This window comes from Colletotrichum scovillei (genome assembly GCF_011075155.1).
Source record: "Colletotrichum scovillei strain TJNH1 chromosome Unknown Contig00002, whole genome shotgun sequence".
Lineage (NCBI taxonomy): Eukaryota > Fungi > Ascomycota > Sordariomycetes > Glomerellales > Glomerellaceae > Colletotrichum > Colletotrichum scovillei.
Genome location: NW_023336260.1, coordinates 102,732 through 120,243, shown reverse-complemented (window position 1 = coordinate 120,243; position 17,512 = coordinate 102,732). Strand labels below are relative to the sequence as shown.

The following is a 17,512-nucleotide window of genomic DNA, read 5'->3' as shown; positions in this document are numbered from 1 at the left end:
AGCTCTGAAAATAGACTCGCGTTATTATCAAGCCCTCAAGAAGCAACTCACAAGAAACTGCAACGACCAGTATGATGCAAATACTTCAATTTGAAGGTGCCGTGCTCAATTTGATCGCTATAGCTAATTGCAACTATAGAGATGCGAAAGCCTCAGGCAGAGAACAGAAACTTTGAAGCGAACCAATTCGCCTAGCTTACGCTGACTTCAGAGACGGCGTAATATTAACTCTTTCTTAATCCATAGGAACTTTCCATCCACCACGGGCGACCTCAAAGTTATTACTACTGACCTCCCAAAATACCTGTACCGAATCTGTCCAGACAATAGCGTTCATAGCCTTTGGAGCGTCTACAAGCTAAGACAATGTCATAAAGATGGACTTGGTATTAATATTATAAAAGAATCGCTGAATGACCCCTACGTCAACCGTGATCGAGACTGCCAGGGGGCCGATGAAGACTCTCTTCCTGACAGGGTCGCGAGGTTCAACCATAACGTTCGATCCATCGATTGAAATCTCTCCGCCATAAGCAACGAGACTAACTTGCTCATCGTCGGCCACATATGTTCCAGAGCTAAGGGCCATTCCAGGAACTCCCGGGCCGTAGTCGGCAGTGAAGCCGTCCTATTGCAAGGTGTCGGGGAACGAATGGAAACCGGCGCTGGGACAACCGGATTCATTGATGTTTGAAAACCAAAATGTCTGCAGGACAACTATTAGTTGGGCCAGAGCCATACGTGTTTAGGGTAGGATTTTACAATCTTACCTCGCCCATTGGTAGACGCCCTCTTGGGCAGTGGAGTCCCAGGCCATTTCACTCCCAGATGGGGCGTCAACAGAGTCCCAGTGCTCGGCGCGAGACTTCATAAGTACTTCCAGAGTGGCTGCTTGATTGTTGAACCCTTCACAGAGTAGATCAGTCATGATGACGCTCCATACGGTCTCTCCCATCAAGCCCATCTCCACCCACGCAACACCGCCACCTGAGATGCGGAGCGCCGTCCGGTAGGCTTTTTCGAAATATCAGGTCTAGTCTTGGCTGACCAGCCCCGGATAGGCTAGTCCAACTCTGTAAAGGGACCGGTATGCCGCCGAGGGGTGAACATAGTTGTAGGCTCTGTCGGCCGCGTATGACCGGCCTTTGTTCCAGGATGACCACGAGGTCCAGTCAAACTCTTCGTACGTGAATTCTGGGACCTCGGCTGGCTCGTAGAAGAAGAGAATGTTTCGCACGGCGTAGTCGTCGTGTTGGATATTCCCCCAGACTACATTATCCACAAAGGCGTCAAGAATCCGTGCTTCATCGGCGTCAGGGTAAATAGCTTGCTTGACGGTGGCCGCGACGTAAGCTCCAGCTTCACCCTCGTCGCTAAGTCCGGGTACCCAGGCTCTGGGATCTTGTGTCACCGTCGACATGCTTTGGCAATCGTAGGTTATCATTTAGGGCGCACGACCAAAGGATCAGACTCATGGGTAAAGTGTGCTTCAGTCGTGAGGAAATGCCTCATGGCCTGATAAGTTTCAGGAGCGGACTTCGTGATATAGTAATGAATCGTCTGAACTTCTCCATCGCTGTACGCCACAGTGACTCGCGCTCTACCCCTGGCAGACTCTCTAGGCGTCAAGGTGTAAGTAGCGTTTCCCGTCAGGGTCACAGACAGCGATCCTTGAGGGTCAACAGAGATATTGGCAACGGGAGAATCGGACTGAAGGAACAAACTTCCTGGCAGGTTCCTAGGAAGAATGTAGCCCGGGATGCTGACGGCTGTGGGGTGACTAGTCTTCCGGACAGCCTTGTCAAATCCCCGCACACCTTCAGGAACAACACTGAGCCTTACGCCGAATTAAAGAGTTGAACCAGGGCTCAGCGTTTGCGAAGAAGGTGGATTCCAAGAATGTGCATTCTGAACAGCCCACTCGTTCTCTGCCCATGCTTTCTTGGGGACTTGCCATTCGTAGAACCCTTCAAACGTCTGACTACCATATCAGGATCCTTCGTAACCCGATTCTAAAAGATTGCGGTAAGCTTCCATGGGTTAGTTAGTGCCAATGAGGGCTGTGACAACTAAGGCTGATCCTTTGCCTTTGATAGGGGTGACACGAATTTGGCCAGAATCCATGCCGATGTACGGCTCAGAAAGAGAACAGGCGACCATGGCGTCTGCAGGATGATGATGCGTAAAAGTGCTGTTGAACTTGGCAGGGAAGCCAAGACTGCCAATCTCAATGGTGGAATTGCCGGCATTACTCAAGTTGAACCGTAGCGCGAGATAGCCGTCGAGGTTGAGCCATTCTCGAGTCACCTTTAGAGGTCCAGAAGGAAGCGTGGACGACAGATCCGCAGCGACAAGGACATCATTGCTATGAGATAGAGCAATGATAGGCTTGCGCTGCTGAGAAGAGTCCCCATCAATCTAAGTATTGTCGCCTTGAGCGCGATATCGATAGGTAAAATCGCCCCAATGGTATTGTCCATCACGGGCTCGGTTCCCCAAAACGTCAAAAGGAAGAAAGTCAAAATCGTCTCCAATGGGTTTTAAACATGCCAAAACCTGAGCGTCCCGCACGAATCAAGCCCTGAAGTTCGCTCTCTCGACATCCACAAAGCCGTTCATTGTGCCAAGATCATCCTGTCCAAGGACGTTACCAAAGAAGATGCTGAGAGAGAGGTAAAGTAGTTCGTATAGCTGTGATTTCTTCATTTTTGTCGTGGTTTGAAGTGGGCTGGCTACGCTGTAGTAGAATATTGCGGTATCACGGCAGGAAGCCAATTACTTATGGAAAAGGGGACATACGACACCAATGTGAGATTGGCGCGGATAGCCTGTTAGCGAGTGGAGATGATGATCCCGTGGCGTATCGCCAGAAAATAATACTTGCGCACAAGCTGGATTTCAAGATCGCTCGTCTTGATTCGATATTGTCATACCGAAGCTTTGGGACCAAAGACTGTATCGTGGCGTTGAGAAATGACCATTCAGGCGCTTGTATGTTTGGGTTTGGGGATCTTGTCTTGTTGGGTTCAGTGCGAAAACACATCTCCTCTGACTCTATGGGCTCGGAAACCGCATTGTGACGATTGGCTAGGATTTCTCGCCATTATATTGGGCACCCTGCAGGAATGCTCATCCAGAAAGTGAAGGGTCGCTAGGTGCTGCACTTCGGTGAAGTCAGGATTAGGTTCTTGAGGCCGGAAACGCCAACTTCTGGTTAGAGCATTTTGACGATCTGCCATGCCACACAAGCGGCCTAGACTGCGTGCCTTAGATGGTTGCCAGCCTATGCCCTTGCGTTACATGGACGTCTTCTCGATTTGGAAGGAAAAGTCCTTGCGAGTTAGGTCTTTCAATTTCAAAAACGTGCGCTGACTTGGAAACATCTTAGAACTGGCCTTTGTTTGGTGTAATTACTGTTGGACAGCCAACTACGATAGAAGTTCTTGAGGTATCAGTCCGCACGACTGCAAGTTAGCTTCAGATGAAGAGTTGTTAATCAGGAGTTTCTTCAGTGTACTTCGTTGCAATAATGGGATGGAGTCGCCAAACTCCCTCCAAGCACCGGCCACGGTATTTTAGCGCCACGCAGAGCAGCCTCAGCTGTGTTCCCCCAGTGCCTCTACCCCCACACCTCCATTGCCCCCGCCTGCCCATCTGTTTAAAGTCCCAGTCCAGAAACGGAGCTCCAACTACCTTCCAGAAGACTTCGAAAAACAGGTCTGTGGCTCTAGCAAGTGATACTGCACGAGCAATTCAAAAGCCGCCATGAATACTTGCCATTAAGTGGATCGAGCTTTACACTTCATTTGACGCCATGTTAAATCTATGCCGGGGCGATGCAGGCTTCGTAAGCCATTTCCACCTAAGCGACGTCAGCCAATGACGATGTTGCTGGAATGCAGCCAGGGAACATAAGTCAAACCCCCCACTTCCTGGCACCCCCCTGTTTCTGGCACCCACAAAAACGATGGGATCACAACCCAACCTCCTCATTACTATTAACTATTGATCCTCAACCACACCCACTACAATACAACTGCCAGCCTCACTAGGGCATTCAGAGTCGCTGGATTCAGCCGTAATAACCTCCTTTTCACCCGCTTCGATTTGAGCCCGATGGATATCCCTGATGTTCGCAAACTTCGTGTTGGGATCGATCTGAACAGTCTTCCTCTTCCTAACTGCAGCGTTGGTGAGGCCCTCAGGTGAGCCAGCTGCTGCTGGGCAGCTGCCAGTTGCCAGGCCTGCTCTGTGAAGCCTTTTTTCACCTTCCTGAACAGCAGCCGTTGAGTGCTGGTATCATTGTCGAGTTGGGTGTATAAGTGCAGTTGACCGCTGAGCTCTGCCAGCTTCCTGGGTGTCGACCAGACCACTGCAGAGGAAGCAGAATCCCATGGCTCAACAGGGGTAGTTTGTTGACCATTATGGCATCGCTTTTTGCCCCGACTGGTTGGTTTGGGTGTGGTGGGCAGCAGAAGGCTCAGGTAATACCATAGGGTTCATCAGGGGCTTAACCATCGCTACAGGGTGTAGACCAGTCCACTTCCAACCACTTCTGATGTTCGAGACTGATAGACCAGCAAGTCGAGCCTTCTGCAGTCCAGGAGTTCCTTTTACCTATAATGGTAGAGTCGTTCCATTGAGACAAGTAACCGAGCTCCTTCCGATAGGCTGACTTAACAGGGCTGAAGACAGACTGGTCAAGTGGCTGGAGGACATGAGAGGAGTGTGGTGGTAAGAACAGTAAATGGATATTGTTGTTAATATAGCAATTCCACATGAAGTCTGTCGTCGTATGACTCCCATGCCCATCCACAATCAACAGTCGAGCCTCGCCCTCAGCCTCGGGCATAGTCTGTGGGATAAACACCTTCTCTAACCATTCAATGGCAGTTAAGTCTGTAGTCCAGCCATTATCTGTTGCTGTAAACTCCCACCCATCGTATGGAACCAGATGTAATGGAAACCACTGTTGTTGGACCGTCTTCCTTGAAAATGATAAGAGGACGAAGTGCCCTACCCAAGGCTGAGATACACTCAATGATAGAGACCCATGCCCTCGACCCAGGTTGTTTCTTGCGAACAGACGTCGTCTCAGCCATGCCCAGCACTAACCCATTAGCTCCCTGACCCTCGAGGATGCCAGTCTCATCCATATTATATCTGTTGGCTGGTTTGATGTCCTTGATCTCAGGGATAGCAAGGAACTTAAACCAGTTCCTAATGACCTCAGTAGATGCCCCATTAACGCGTCTAGAATCGATGGAACGACTTCTCTGAACCTTAATGATAGGGTTCCTTCTCACGAAGGCATAGATCCAGCCTTTTCCTAATGGTTTGGTATCCCCAGCAGCAGCCAGAACTCGCTCTGCGAATTCCTTCACCTGTTGGTGCGTTGGTGCGAGGCCCAGCGAAGCCTGAATGCGAACCCATTGTGCCAGCTTACTCTCTGGTCAGGAGACAGCCTCTGCCAGTCAGCAAAAGCCACTTTCCTAGTCTGACCACCTTGGAGACGTAGTTGGAGGGTTGATCGTGGTATCCCATACCAATGAGGCTCGACTCTTGCCGTTTGAGATGTCCTCGAGAGCCTGACGAAGCTGATCTTATATTGAGGCATTAGATATAGAAGAAGGTATGTGCAAAAAGAGCCCATTTGGACTGAATTGAAAATGTTGTGATAAAAGGAGGTTGGGGTGGGCATTGCGTTGTGGTGGATTTTCGCGTTTTTGTGGGTGCCAGAAACAGGGGGGTGCCGGGAAGTGGGGGGTTTGACTTAATACATGTGTGCAAACAGTTTCGTGTAGCGGACCTTTGGTCACGTCCCGCGGTGCATGCCCAGGTGATAGATGTATAAGGATGCTTCACTATCAAATTCTATCAAAGGAACATAGTTAGCATAGAAATAAAAGAATGACTACTAGAATCTGCTTTCAAATGCATAGTACGGAGTCGGTTATCTCTACGTAAATAATATTAATATCCCTATCACAAGGATATTAATTAATTAGTTCGAACCGTAGGTTAACATAGTAATAAGTTAATTAACTATATAATTCTATTATATATATATAAAAGAGATTCTAACTATAAGTTAAATAAGCTATAATAATTAATTATATAATTAATAATAGTAGCTATACTATTATAAAATTAAATTAAACTTCTAATCTAATATTACTTTTTTTATTATTTAATAATAATAATTAGAAATATAATTTGATCTTTAATTAGCTTATTAGATCTACCTCTTTTTCTTTTTTTTATTTTTTATATAACTTATTTTTATTTATATAGTTATTTTCTTTTATTAACGAATTATTTTAACCCTTATTAAGTATAGTTTTTATAAAGCGTTAGCTAGGTTATTATTTTTATTAATTTAATAGATTTTAAGGATTTTTATTATTTATATAACTATTTAAGGACTATAATATTAATTATAAGTTTTTTCTTATAATACTTAACTTAATAAGGTACTCGTATAATAAGTATAAATTAATATAAACGATTATAAAAATTATAAAAAGTTAAGTTAATTTATAATTTCTTTAAGTATAATAGAAATTATATAAGCGATATTTATATTATTTATTATCCTATAAATTTTTAATATAAGTATACTCTTAGTTAGTAACTCGCTTATTTTTATTAATAAGTAATAGATTATATTATTTTAGATTATAAAATTATTTTTACTAAGGGTCTTATTAATAAGAATAATAATATATCCTAATTATAAAATTAGGTCGTTAATATTTATAAATAACTTATTAATAAATATATAAAGCCTCATAATAATTAGATTAATAAGTTAATAAATAAAACTATAACTATAATTATTTTATTATTATTAGAGCTATTAATTAAAAATATTATAATTATATTCTATAAGTTCTATAACTTATGTAACTTTAGTATAATTAAAAATAGCCTCGAATTAATAAGTATTTATAATATAAGCTTTATATACGAGCTTACCTATATTATTTTTATAATTAAAAGAGGTTAAGTTAATAAAACTAATCTTTTATTTATTTTTATTAAAAATTATATTATCCTCTTTAATTATAAGAATCTTTTATTAAATATTAATAGGGATTTAGTTATAAAGATTTTTTTAGCTTAGTTATAAATATTATTTTTAAAACTTTTATTTTCTTTTTATAAACTTAGTATTTAATAAACCGAGGGTATTATTTATTTATATTTTAATAATACTAAATAAGTCGTTTACGTATATAAAAATTAAAAAGTAAGGATTATATATTAATATAATTATTAATAATTAGTTAATATAAAAGTCGTAATATATTATTTATTAATAAGTTCTTAACTTTACGAAACTATATAATAGTTTAAATACTTTAATAATCGTACTTTTTAAATACTTATTAATTATCTTCCTTAAAAAATAAGCGAGGATTTTTTTATAAGCTTAGTAACTAATTACATATATACTTATATAATATTATAATTTTATATTTAGTACCTTTTTTATTATAATATTATTAATATTATTATAAAGTATTAGTTATATTATTAAATTATAAGTAACTAAGTAAGTAGTATCGCTTTTTTAATATTACTATACCCTAAATAACGTACTTCGATTTCTTATATAACTAAGGGTACCCTTTTTTATTTCTTATATTATATATAATTTAAAAATATAAATATTTACGTATTTAACTAGATTATAAAAATAAATTAGTAAACCTCGATTTTATAATATATTTATTTTAATAAGGTCTAATCCTTTATATAGCTTTTTAGTATTATAATTATATTAGTATTTTATAATTATATTACGAGCGTAAAATCGGCTTTTTTTAGCTATATAAAATATAATATTTATTTTTATTAGTAACGAATTATTATAATAGTACCCTTTTCCATAGTCTTTTTATTATTTTTTATTAATAAAGGTATACTTCTTCTCTTCCCTTATTATTTATTTATTTTATAATAATAATCTTATTAAAAATAATTTTTTTAATCGTTAGGTTACTAAAAGGATTCCTTAGTTTTTTTATAATATTAAAATCCTTATTAAAATTAATATAATATAGCCATATTATTATAATTAATATTTTAAGTAATTAATTCCGATCCTTAATAATAATATATAACTATTTATTAATAAGAATTAGTTTATATAAGCCTACTTATTATTTAATATTTTCTTTTAAACTTTAATATTTAAATTTAATAATATATTAAAGTTAGTATTTATATTTAGCTTATTATGGGTAATAATAATTTTATTAATTTATTATTTTATATTTATTTTACGAAGTACTTTTATTATTTTTTAATTACTTAAGCTTATTAAGCTATATTTAGTAATAATAATAAGGCCGTTATTATTTTTAGGTATATTTTAAATATAAGAAATATTAAAATTAGCCCTTTTACCCATAATATCGTTATAATATTTAAGTACTACTTAAAATACTCTAATTTATAATATTAGGCTCTCGTTATAAATAATTTTAAATACTCTTTTAATTATTAAAGCCCTTTTACTTTATTAATATTATAATACGTTTTAATAAATATAATTTTTAACTATATATTATAAATAATAATATTATTCTTTTTATTAATTTAAAATTAGTATTAATATTAGTTCTAATCCTATTTAATAATCCTTAATATATATCGATTTATATTTTTAATATAAACTAAATAGTCTTAGCTTATATATCCCTTAAAAATTATCTTTTTTAAAATATTATAGCTTTATTAATAATATATAATACTAAGTAATTATTAAAATAAAAATATTAATAACGATCTCCTAATTAAAATTAAGGTTATTATATAATTTAAATTTAAATTTGCATGGGCTTTATATATTTATTTAGTATTAGTAATATACCCTTATTAATTACTTTAACTCTTATTTTCCTCGTTCTTTAAGTATTTAAAGAGTTATATAGCTTTATAATTAATAAATGTCTAAAACGTTTATATAATTACTTACTTACCTTATAAAATAATTAATAAATTTAATATTTAATTTAAGCTTTATAAACGTATATTCTTATTATTATTTAACGAACTTAAAAACTAATTATTAAATAATTAATTCTTTATATTATTAAATATAATACTTAACTTATTTATATTTTTAAGTATAATAAGAATAATATATTAATAAATAAGATATGAGAATTATTATATTAAAGCGTATAGTAACTTTTATTATACTTAGGGTATATATTTCTTTATTTAAACTAAAACTAATTCTTATAATACCCGCTATTAATATATTTAATATAATTAAGGATATTTTTAAAGTGCTTAGAACTACCTTTTATTTTTAATTAATTATTATAATACCCTTATATTTAAAATAATTTTATAAGATTTTTAAACTATATTACTCGTTAATATAAAATACTTAAGTAGTATTATTATTTAATCTTTTAAAGAGTATAAAAAGGAGCTCTTAACCCTTTATTATTATTTTTTAAATAAAATCTATTAATAACTTTTAAGTATTTAATATAATATTTCTTAAATTAAGTATTATAATATTTAGTAAACTTATTTCTTAAGGGATTTTTTTATTATAACTATATAAAAAGGCTTATTTATTAAGAACTTATATGTTACGACCCAACACGCATGACAAGGCCAGGGCCTGCCCCACAGGACCTACGGCGGCTACCACACCATATATGCGGGAACACGAACTCAGGGCGACTCCTCTCGGGACGGAAGAACTATGGGACAAGTCACGTGACGATAAGAGATAAGGAACTCCGTACGTTCGAGATACGGGGTCCGTCCTTTCACGATACGGAACCCGTATGTTCAGAACACGGGAACCGTTGGGTAAACATACGGACAAAGAATATGTTCAGGAACGAGACTTGTATATAGTGGACTTGAGCCGGGCACAAGGACAGACTTCCATAGCTTCTTCAGCAATCAACTTAGTATCAGATCTTACGATCGCTTTCAGCTATCTTCACTGAGAACCCTTCTGACAAGACTACGATTGATCACCGAAGCCTTACCCACCTTACGATTTACAGACATAGCTTCAGGAAGCTATCCACGACTACGACACTGTTTACTTAGTTATCGCAGCCTCAACTTCTGCTAACATACTCACTACGACTAGCTGGCCGTAACACTTTGATTGCTCCTGTTCAGTAAGTTCACTCTACGAAAAACTAACTAAACAGTACGAACGATGTCGTCCCGCGCCTCAGCCAAATCTCCTACCCCGGGCTCTTCAGCCTCTTCCAAGCAACCTGTTCGAAGCCTGGCCGAGGAAATGGAGACAGCTCCTATGAACGTCGACTCCGACGATGAGGTCACCCTCAAAAAAGAGACCTACGATCGACTCCGCGAGAGAGTCAAGAAAGGAGACGCAGACATCGCCAAGGTACAGACCATGTAAGTCAAACCCCCCACTTCCTGGCACCCCCCTGTTTCTGGCACCCACAAAAACGATGGGATCACAACCCAACCTCCTCATTACTATTAACTATTGATCCTCAACCACACCCACTACAATACAACTGCCAGCCTCACTAGGGCATTCAGAGTCGCTGGATTCAGCCGTAATAACCTCCTTTTCACCCGCTTCGATTTGAGCCCGATGGATATCCCTGATGTTCGCAAACTTCGTGTTGGGATCGATCTGAACAGTCTTCCTCTTCCTAACTGCAGCGTTGGTAACTTGAGCCTCAGGTGAGCCAGCTGCTGGGCAGCTGCCAGTTGCCAGGCCTGCTCTGTAGCTTTTTCACCTTCCTGAACAGCAGCCGTTGAGTGCTGGTATCATTGTCGAGTTGGGTGTATAGTGCAGTTGACCGCTGAGCTCTGCCAGCTTCCTGGGTGTCGACCAGACCACTGCAGAGGAAGCAGAATCCCATGGCTCAACAGGGTAGTTTGTTGACCATTATGGCATCGCTTTTTGCCCCGACTGGTTGGTTTGGGTGTGGTGGGCTTAGCAGAAGGCTCAGGTAATACCATAGGGTTCATCAGGGCTTAACCATCGCTACAGGGTGTAGACCAGTCCACTTCCAACCACTTCTGATGTTCGAGACTGATAGACCAGCAAGTCGAGCCTTCTGGTAACAGTCCAGGAAGTTCCTTTTACCTATAATGGTAGAGTCGTTCCATTGAGACAAGTAACCGAGCTCCTTCCGATAGGCTGACTTAACAGGGCTGAAGACAGACTGGTCAAGTGGCTGGAGGACATGAGAGGAGTGTGGTGGTAAGAACAGTAAATGGATATTGTTAATATAGCAATTCCACATGAAGTCTGTCGTCGTATGACTCCCATGCCCATCCACAATCAACAGTCGAGCCTCGCCCTCAGCCTCGGGCATAGTCTGTGGGATAAACACCTTCTCTAACCATTCAATGGCAGTTAAGTCTGTAGTCCAGCCATTATCTGTTGCTGTAAACTCCCACCCATCGTATGGAACCAGATGTAATGGAAACCACTGTTGTTGGACCGTCTTCCCTTGAAAATGATAAGAGGACGAAGTGCCCTACCCAAGGCTGAGATACACTCAATGATAGAGACCCATGCCCTCGACCCAGGTTGTTTCTTGCGAACAGACGTCGTCTCAGCCATGCCCAGCACTAACCCATTAGCTCCCTGACCCTCGAGGATGCCAGTCTCATCCATATTATATCTGTTGGCTGGTTTGATGTCCTTGATCTCAGGGATAGCAAGGAACTTAAACCAGTTCCTAATGACCTCAGTAGATGCCCCATTAACGCGTCTAGAATCGATGGAACGACTTCTCTGAACCTTAATGATAGGGTTCCTTCTCACGAAGGCATAGATCCAGCCTTTTCCTAATGGTTTGGTATCCCCAGCAGCAGCCAGAACTCGCTCTGCGAATTCCTTCACCTGTTGGTGCGTTGTGCGAGGCCCAGCGAAGCCTGAATGCGAACCCATTGTGCCAGCTTCTCTCCTGGTCAGGAGACAGCCTCTGCCAGTCAGCAAAAGCCACTTTCCTAGTCTGACCACCTTGGAGACGTAGTTGGAGGGTTGATCGTGGTATCCCATACTCCAATGAGGCTCTCTTTGACTCTTGCCGTTTGAGATGTCCTCGAGAGCCTGACGAAGCTGATCTTCGGTATATTGAGGCATTAGATATAGAAGAAGGTATGTGCAAAAATGAGCCCATTTGGACTCGAATTGAAAATGTTGTGATAAAAGGAGGTTGGGGTGGGCATTGCGTTGTGGTGGATTTTCGCTTTGTGGGTGCCAGAAACAGGGGTGCCGGGAAGTGGGGGGTTTGACTTACAACGAAACCGCGAATGAGCTCCAAAACCTCAAGATCATGATCCAGCAGTTCGGGAATGGCCTCAGCGCATTCAGGACCTGGAGAACGAAGTCATCCGACTCAGAGAACAAGAAGCAAGTACCAATGTTCAGGCGCTTCAGGAGAGGTCAACACTCCGAGCCGCTGCCAACATCATTGGTACCCCATCCAGGAGGACGACAGAAACTCAAACTCAGCGCACCCATCACCTATGACGGCACCCCAGGTACTCTCAAGGGATTTCTGATTCAAGTCAAAAACTATCAGAACTTCCATCACGGAGACTTCACCAGCGAAACCGAGAAAGTTGTGCACGCCGCCAGCTTCCTCAGGGGACGAGCCCTCAAGTGGTTTGAACCTATCCAGGAAGAATATCTCAGCAAAGAAACTCTTGACGAGTGCTCTACTGAAGTACGCGACATCTACAGTAACTTCAATGGATTCGAAGAAGCTCAGGTCCCTATTCCAGGACCCTGACGAGAAACGACAAGCTGAACGCGACCTAGCGCAGCTACGACAAACCAAATCGGCAAAGGAATATTCCGCCGAATTCAGACGTCTCAGTGCCCAACTGGACCTCACTGACGACACCAAAATGTTCATGTTCTACCAAGGACTGAAGGACGAAGTCAAGGACGAGCTGGTCAAGCTCGACAGACCAGAAGACTTCCTTCAGTACGGAGAACTCGCCATCAGAATTGACAACCGACTCTATGAACGCAAGAAGGAAAGGAAGGAACGACCTAACACCGGACGCAAGTACCAATGGCAACCTCAACGCAGTTTCCAGGCGAACCAGCGACCTCGCAACAACTGGAACAACAACCGACAAAGCACTGCCTACGGACAACATGACGGTCCCATGGATCTCAGTGTCGCCAAGAGAGAAGACAACCGCCCCAGGAAGGACTTCAAATGCTACAACTGCGACAAGCCAGGACACATGGCTAGAGACTGCCGACAACCCAAACGCATCCAACACCAACCCGTTCCAGAAAAACGAGCCAATATCGCGAGCAAGGAAATTCCCACGCACAACTCTCATGGACGGCTTGTTACGACGACAACTGCCTTATTCACCAAGACAGTAAGGAACAAACCGGATGGTACCCTAAAACCCAAGAACAACGAACGACCCGGATACGACACCACCCCACCACCTGTCAAGACCCTAGCGGTGGCAACCAAAGAAGAAGAGATACCCATCTACCGACCTCTCACCCTCGAGGATAACAACATCGAATGTGTCGCCATACTCTCTCAAATCTGCCAGAATATAGAAGAGAAGGCCAAGACAGACCCCATCATGAAGGATACCCTTCATCTCCTTGAAGAAAGAATCATGCAAAGACTTCAGGCAAGTACAAGGAGCAACTCCTCAAATTCGAAGAAAGAGGCCCTGACACAGAAGAAATCATGGGTAATCTCGCCCACATGGCACGACGAAACAACAAGAAACAATCCCTTAGGAAGAAGGGACCCCATCGGACGACATCCCGACCAAATCCATCTGTGTGATGCGACGAGACGACGGAAACAAAAAATTCATTCGCAAGGTCAAAGAACAACTCAAGAACCTAGAACGCGAAGACAAAATCGAAGTAATCAAGAGGCCCAATCTTGACTTCGAAATCAAGAATGGAAAGGTAGACTTTCGACTCAAGAAGGACGAACTTGAGATCGGCTCCAGCAGCCACACCTTCGACGAAGAATCACCCTATGATTCGGACGAACCTCGCGACGTCGCTCGACGACGTGCTCAGACGGAGATCGACCATGGATTCTATCCTAGTGTGGACGACACCAGCTCTGATGAGGAACCCGAAGAACCACGGTGTAAGAACATTGATCCGTACGAAGACGACCAGACAGTACAGTTCCACGGAACTAGTCAACCTAAGGAAGTACCTATGACACCACTAGTCAAAGGAGATAGCTCCTTGCTCAACACCAAGGACGCATTCCACGAAGAATTATTTTGGGCAGAATGCCTCGACGATAAGTGTCTCTGGCATCTCTCACCCAAGAAAGAAAGTCGCTTCTACCCCCGAAGACGCGACGACCGACCTATCAAGGACGTCTACGTCGACGACCAACTACCGAACTGGACGCTCACATACTTCAATGGACTCGACAAGGCAACATTCGAACCAGACCCATGCTTTCCTATGCGATGCCAGAACAGCAACGACATGGAATGGGACGAATGTAGACACGACCATTGTCAGATCCACTACGTTCCCAAATCCCAAGCCTGGAGGAACGAGAGGAACAAATTGAACAAGAAGCACGACTGAGAAACAGACTGTCAAAAACTAGGAAGGCCAATCGCAAAGGAACGACGAAAGGCGAAAATCGAAGACAAGTTCCTATGTGCAACCAGACAGTGCAACGACGCACACCTATGGGTCAAACTCGAAATACGGACACAGACTGCGCGCTATAATCGACAGCGGCGCACAAGGAAGTTTCATATCACCAAGAGTAATGAACAAACTCGACCTACCATGGGTATGGAAGGACAATCCATACAAACTACAAACGGTAGAAGGAGAAAGAGTTGACTATGATGACGGATATGTCAATCGAGAGACCGTACACCTTTCGACATATATCAACGATCAACAAGAACAACTACAGTACGACATCACGGAGATTGGAGACATCGACGTCATCCTAGGAATCTCGTGGTTACGAAAACACAACCCACGGATAGATTGGACCACTGGCCAGGTCCTATGGGAAAATCCAGTCACTGAACGACCTAAGAAAAAGGGTTCAAACGGATTTCAAGCAACACCTGAAGAACAAGAACAAACACGATACATAGCCTTCATCAGGACGATAGAAGACGACAGGATGTTCGCACCCGGTACCGACGATCGAGGATCGCAACGACTCCAGACTATACCCGAGGAGTACCGGATATACACGAAACTATTCATGGAACCTGAAGAAACAGGGTTACCAGAACACAGCAGCTGGGATATGGAAATCGAACTCAAAGAAGGAACGCAACCCGGGTTCTATCCAATATACCCTATGAATCAAGAAGAACAAGACTATCTCGACGAGTACATCGACGAGAAGCTCGAAAAGGACATATTCGACCTTCGAAATCCCCGCAGGATTCCCTTATTCTTCGTACCAAAGAAAGGAGGAAAATCGAGACCAGTTATCGACTACAGGAAACTCAACGAAATCACGAAGAAGAATTGCTATCCTTACCCTCATCACTGAGCTCAGAGACCTACTTCACGGAGCCAACTGGTTCACCGCGATAGATCTCAAGGAAGCATTCAACCAGATTCGAATCAAGGAAGGAGACGAGTGGAAGACGGCATTTCGGACTCGCAGAGGACTCTTCGAGTACCTCGTCATGCCCTTCGGACTTACCAATGCTCCGGCAACCTTTCAAACGATGGTCAACCACGTACTCCGGGAGTTCGTTGACATCTTTGTTGTTGTCTACATTGATGATGTTCTCATCTTCTCTCCCGACCTCGAAACACACAAGGAGCATGTCCACATGGTATTTCAGAAACTCCAGGATGCCAAACTGTACGCCGAACCTCCAAGTGCGAGTTTCACGTACAGAAGGTAGACTTCCTCGGATACACCATCACGCCAGGACAAATCCACATGCAAGCATCAAAGGTGGAAGCAGTCAGGGACTGGCCTACACCGCAGAACGTCAAGGACGTACAAGGATTCTTGGGATTCGTCAACTTCTATCGACGATTTCTCAAGGACTATGCCAACATCGTCAGACCTCTCAACAACTTGACACGAAAGGATGCCCCATTCATTTGGGATCCCAAGTGCGAAGAAGCATTCACCAAGGTCAAAAATATGGTCGTCTCGGAACCAGTTACCAGAATTCCAGACCCCCGGAAGCCCTTTGAAGTCGAGACTGACGCCTCAGACTTCGCCATGGGAGCGGTCTTGGGACAACGAGACGAACAAGGAAAGCTTCACCCATGTTGTTTCTACTCCAAAGCATTTCACGGAGCAGAATTGAATTGGCAATCCACGACAAAGAACTGATGGCCATCATCGAAGCATTTCGAGAATGGAGACCACAGTTATCCGGAACCAAGCATGAAGTCACAGTCTACACAGACCACAAGAATCTCGCGAACTTCACGACAAACAAGAACCTGAACAAACGACAAGTCAGATGGAGCGAGTTCCTATCTGAATACAACTTCCGAATCATTTATCGGAAAGGTTCAGAAAACAGCAGAGCAGACGCTCTCAGCAGAAGACCCGACCACGAAGTCACGGTCCCCGAGGAGACACAGGTTATCCTCAAACAAGAAGAAGACGGTAGCCTTGTACCAACTACGAAGCTTCTTATGATAGCCAGAAGGATCAGTACCAGCCCGACTGGAAGGATGACCCCTGAGCTCATCATGGAAATTCACAGTGCACCTGCACACGGTCACCAAGGAGTTACCAAAACGTGGAAACGGATTCGCCAGCACTACGACAAATCCGCCACACGCGCAGAAATTGCGGAAGCAATTAAGGACTGTGCGACCTGCAAGAAAAGCAAGAACAGCCCGCACAAGCCCTATGGCGAGCTGCAACCATTGCAACCACCAACGGAAGCATGGCAATCAATCTCATGGGACTTTATCGTCAAACTACCAAAGTCCAAAGAACCACTCACGAACGTATGGTACGACAGCATCTTGGTTATAGTCGATCGACTCACCAAGTTCGCCCACTTTATACCTTACAAAGAGGCCAGCAGCGCAGAGGAGCGTACACGTTCCTCAAAATCGTTGTTGCCAACCACGGTACGCCGAAGGAAATTATCTCTGACAGAGGCTCTCTGTTTACTTCAAAGTTTGGAGATCCCTGATCTCGCAACTTGGTACAGATCACAAACTGTCAACCTCTTTCCACCCGCAGACCGATGGACAGACAGAAAGAATCAACCAGATTCTCGAGACATACCTCCGTTGTTATGTGAACTACGATCAGAACAACTGGGTAACATTACCAATGGCCCAATTCGCATACAACAGTGCAGTTGGCGAAAGCACAAGAGAATCCCCGTTCTACTTGAACTACGGATATCAGCCAACAGTGTACGGAGAAGCACGACAAGGACCACAAGCTGTTAAAGCAGTGGCCAGCGTGGCAAAACTCAAAGAAATCCAGAAGAAAGCATCTTTGGATCTCGAGCTTGTACGTCAACG

The 17,512-nt window shown here is 42.2% G+C and overlaps 1 protein-coding gene across 1 annotated transcript; it reads right to left on the bottom strand.

The window, feature by feature from the left end:
• Positions 1-235: 235 nt before the first annotated feature.
• Positions 236-1,420, bottom strand: HER10_EVM0009280 (uncharacterized protein; the record flags this gene model as incomplete). Its single annotated transcript, XM_035478771.1, has 4 exons — positions 236-358; positions 419-628; positions 776-964; positions 1,049-1,420. 4 exons carry the CDS (start codon positions 1,418-1,420, stop codon positions 236-238), a joined length of 894 nt encoding a protein of 297 aa, XP_035337523.1.
• Positions 1,421-17,512: the final 16,092 nt, after the last annotated feature.